The 4,563-nt window shown below is 39.3% G+C and overlaps 1 protein-coding gene across 1 annotated transcript; it reads right to left on the bottom strand.

Moving 5' to 3' along the window:
* Nucleotides 1–608: 608 nt before the first annotated feature.
* LOC117619704 (dynamin-related protein 4C-like) lies at nucleotides 609–3,092 on the bottom strand. The gene has a single exon (XM_034349710.1). It carries the CDS (start codon nucleotides 2,837–2,839, stop codon nucleotides 785–787), a length of 2,055 nt encoding a protein of 684 aa, XP_034205601.1. The 5' UTR covers nucleotides 2,840–3,092; the 3' UTR covers nucleotides 609–784.
* Nucleotides 3,093–4,563: the final 1,471 nt, after the last annotated feature.

The raw sequence follows: 4,563 nt of genomic DNA, 5'->3' as shown, positions 1-4,563 counted from the left end.
TTCACAATAATATCAAAAACAAAGACTCAGAGAGAAATCTGAAGTTTTTTTTAGTAAGGGGAGAGAGAGAATAGAAGAGAGGAGAGAGGAGAAGAAGGAAAATCAAAGACGACGAATAAGGCAAACCAGAGAAGACGTTCGTTATAAACTCATGTCTGGTGATGGATTCTGGAACAACTCTTATTCTGGAATAGTGTCTAATACCCATATCCAATCTATAATATATTTTAAGCTCACCAAACAATGGTTAGGATCCATGTCCATTTTAATTCAATCTATCTAATCCAATCCGGCCAATCAAACAGGGCCTATGACATTCTAAAGAACAAGTGCTTAGAAGACCAGAGCTCCATTGGGAAGTGATTAATTATTCGCATTGAGCGTGGCAAAAGCAAATACCAATAGATTCCCATGACCAAATGGAAGACTAACAAGGGTCCCAACTCAAAGAGAAAAGCCCCCAAAAGGGTTCCAATTGTGATCATGACAAAGGAAGGTGTTTCTACCATCACCCCCAGTGTCATGAATTAAAAGATCTAGGAAGGAACAGAGGATAGAAATTTCCTCCTATTCCAGGAGCAAGCCGGGTAAGGTTTAGCAACCCAAAAGACAAAAACAGAATGTGCTTATAATTAAGTCACACAAGAACATCAACCAACCAGGTACATGATAAACAAAATGCAGATCCATAATTAAGTACAAACAGATCAACCACACATCATTGGCAAAATGCCTTCTTTCACACGAAACATACCATAATTTAACTGGACTCCTTAGTTATCTATCACACAAGGTAATCAGCGTAAGTAAACCTGTCGTCCATGATCTTACACACAACCTCTTTAGACTCCTTGAGCTTTTTGATGCTCTTGATAAGCTTCTGGCGCTTCACTGCCATTGATGGAGGTTCCTCCAGCATCCTCTCAATCCCACCACCATGGTTAGGTCCCAGTAGCTCATTCATAATCTCCATCTCCAGGTCCTTGTTCACAAGGTTTGAAACACTCAGCTGCAAATGCAAACCCATGATATCAATCAACCTTCTCAGCACAATATTCCAATACGCAGTCATCCGCATTTTCAAGTCGAAAGCTTGAGACAACAGGACATGTGTGTACTTCCTTAGACCTCCAACTTCAACCATCCCAATTCCCTTTACATTTATGTTTATCTCAGCGTCACGCAAGACCTTTTGGATGAATGTTTCTTGTTCAGTCATGAGCCTATGCCATTCGGATAGATATTCCGGATTACATGTATAATCAGTTAGTTTCTCCATTTCCACTATCTCCGTCATCCAATTGATCGACCTTTCTTTCATCTTTTCAATAAGATTATGGCCTGCTCTTCTGGCAGACAATTGAACATGGTAATAGTTTTCTGTATTTCTCCTTAACACAGACAAAACCACATCCTCAATATAACTCCAAACCTGCTCAACAAACCCAATAGGTATGCTCGAAATCCCCTTAACTTTACCCTGCAAAACTATAAGAAAAGCATTGCGCGGAACAAAATTGGGAAGGTTGATACCTTTGGCCTCCTCCAAAATCGCAATCTCCTCCAGTAAGAAATTACTTTTGGGGTCACTCACATTGCACTCGTGAAGCTGATCTGAGCACTTATTGAGCATCTCAACAAGCCTAGCCTTGCAATGCATGTGTTTGTCATCCGGGAACTCATCAAATTCTCCCCTCACAAGAATTTTCTTAAGTGATTCTTTGGATGTTCCAATGATCTGCATAACAGCAGTCATGGCCTCAGCAACAGATGAGAGCTTTTTCGGCATTTTGTTGAGCTCTGAAAGGTAAGAATTCAGCTTGTCATTGATCTTCTTTACAATATCAGGCAAGTTTCTAGCTATGCTAGCAGCTTGAATTTGGACCAACTTGTCAGCCAAAACCTGAATTCCAACCACAGACTTATCAATCTTTGAAAGAAAAGGATCAGTTTCAAATAATCGATCCTCAATAGTCCTCGCCTCCTCATACGTTTCATCTCGAATCCGGTTCCTTACGCAGACATAGCCAAGACCAATATGCACATCATCAGCTGTAACCTTCTCCAGCAGTCCCTCTGGTGCCATATCAACCTTTGTAACCACAGCCAGAGTCCTCTCACCAGTTTTGTCCACACTCCGCGACATGCTAATTGACTCACATGTGCTAAAATCAGTAGAAGCAGCTAAAACATTCAAAATGATGCTCTCATCTGGTTTTATATACTTCATGATCATATCTTTGATCTGATCAGCGATATTCAGAGGCTGTCCACGAACTGGAACCCTAGTGATTCCAGGGAGGTCAACCATGGTCAAATCAGGCACACCATTCTTCTTCACCAACAAGGTCAATGGGGTGTCTGAAATTCCCTTGCTGTCCCCAGCAATCAGATTGGTGGCATTCACAATGTCCTCAGAAATATTGTCCTCATCAGTGTGCTCAACTCTGCCATTGTACTCCAGTGAAAGCTCCGGTTCAGGATCAGAGTGGTGCTGAAGCCTCATTACGAGAGGAACCCTTGTGCAGATTCCCCGTCCACGCGGTAGGCTGATGCCGGCGAGGGACTCAAGAACGCTGGATTTGCCAGATGACTGGTCTCCCACAACAACAATGGTGGGGAGCTGAATGCCTTCCTCCATAACCATGAGGCTGCGGAGCTTGTCAATGGCATCAAGAATGGGGCGGATTCTCTCATTGTAGGAGGAGACAATTGGTGCGTTTTGGACAAGTACCAGTGCGTTTGATGAGGTTGGTGAAAAGCCTTCTTGATCATCTTGTAAAATGAATGAGCTTGACGATCTGCTTCCTGAATCAGTTAGAGTTCTCTGTCCTCCCATTTTCTGAGACTCACGTATAATTGAAAGACAAAAAATAAGAAGAAGAAGGGGTCTTCTGCTCTTCAACGAAGGTAGCTAGTTTGTTGTATGTAAAGGCAAACCTCACCTCTGCCTAACAGAGAAAAACTGGTAAATCATAGAAAAACAGAGGGGAAAAGAAGGAGCAAGACACAAGGACATGAACATGACACAGACAAATACGTTTCAGAAACATATAATTCATTCATTCAATCATTTTTTTTTGTTTTGTTTAAAGAACCAAACAAAAAAGCATTCTCTAATAAAAGGTAAAGCGTTCTTTAGTAAAAGGTAGAGTGTTGTACGGCGCACTCAGTTGATTAAGACCAAAACCAGACCGTACACCCACAGTTTCATGGTGTTGTGGTTTTCCTTTTTTTGTTTTTTGTTTTTTGTCATTAATGTAATACTGAAAATTTTAAAACAATATTTTTATAATGAACGAATTTGTATTTTTTTTAAAGAAATCCTTTTTTTTTTTTTTGGGATAAAAGAAACATTGGTTGTAGACCTGTAAACGGGTGGGATTTGTTTTATTGGAAAAAAAGTAAAAGAAAAAGTTAACAGTCCTCCTCATGCTCGACTTTCGGTTCGGTTCTTATTCTTCCAAAACTTTTTGAAATTTCCAATGTGCCCCAATAGTCCATCTCGTCTTTGTTTGACATGACTAGGCATTGTGACCAGAGAAAAGGAAAGGAAGAGAGAGATGAAGAGAGGGAATTGCGAATAGGGTTTGAGTTTAGTGGAGGAACGAACAAAAAAAGTCTCTCAAAAGAAAGCTATGTCATGTGTGCGTGATTAAATTACTAGAAATTGTTACAAAAACATATCATGAGTTTCTATAGGTGTTTAATTAGAGGTGTTAAATAGGCTATGTTGGGCCGGTCCAACCTGTTTAGAGTAAACTTATTTAATAAATTGGCCATGTTGGGCTCGCCTATCTAAGTTTAATGGTGAAAAAATGATATTATTTTGTGAATGAGTATGAATAAGCCGAAGGCAAACAAAAGCAAAATCCAAAAGGCATAGTCACCTTAGGGCCCGTGTGGTTCGCCATTGAACTTTGTAGAAATAAATTTCCCATATTTAATCCAACGAGATGGGAATAGAGGATGTTCATTCCCACATTTGGTAGTGGTGGGAAATGAGGACTAGGAAATGCAACTATTTTTCATTCCCATATTTGGTTAGTGCAGTATTATGAATGAAAAGTTATTAAGTTTCCAACAATACCCTTGATTTTTTTTAATTATTAAAGGTTAATATATGAAGAGTTTTTTTAAGGGTGTAAAAAGTGGTATTTAAAAATAATAATATGAGTAAGTTAGTCCGAAAAAACAGTATTAAATGCTTTCTCAAGTGAGGGAAAAAAGTTTTCTATGGTAAGCCGAGGGCATGAACTTCGCCCCTACATGGGAAGTCCTTATCTATGAGTTCATAATTGCATTAACAAGAGTGCACTTACCAAACATAGGTATGCAATTTGAAACACATTCCAAGCTCCTAAGCATCCACAATGGTTGTTCAATAGTTCAATGCAATAGTTTAATTTATTGAACTATTTTGACATCGATTAAATTGAACTACAACTTTACTTGCAATGATACAGTTCAATAGCTTCATATCAATAGTTATATCTATGGGTGGGCATCAAGACTGAAAAATCGGAACACTTAGCCGGACCGGATGGAAAAAATCAGAAAACA

Source organism: Prunus dulcis, chromosome 2 (assembly GCF_902201215.1).
Source record: "Prunus dulcis chromosome 2, ALMONDv2, whole genome shotgun sequence".
NCBI lineage: Eukaryota > Viridiplantae > Streptophyta > Magnoliopsida > Rosales > Rosaceae > Prunus > Prunus dulcis.
The sequence above is the reverse complement of the archived record's forward strand: the minus strand, read 5'-3'. Positions and strand labels throughout refer to the sequence as shown.

Bases quoted from the DNA above. Each gene is read 5' to 3' on its own strand.
- LOC117619704 (XM_034349710.1), bottom strand. From the start codon at position 2,839: ATGGGAGGACAGAGAACTCTAACTGATTCAGGAAGCAGATCGTCAAGC.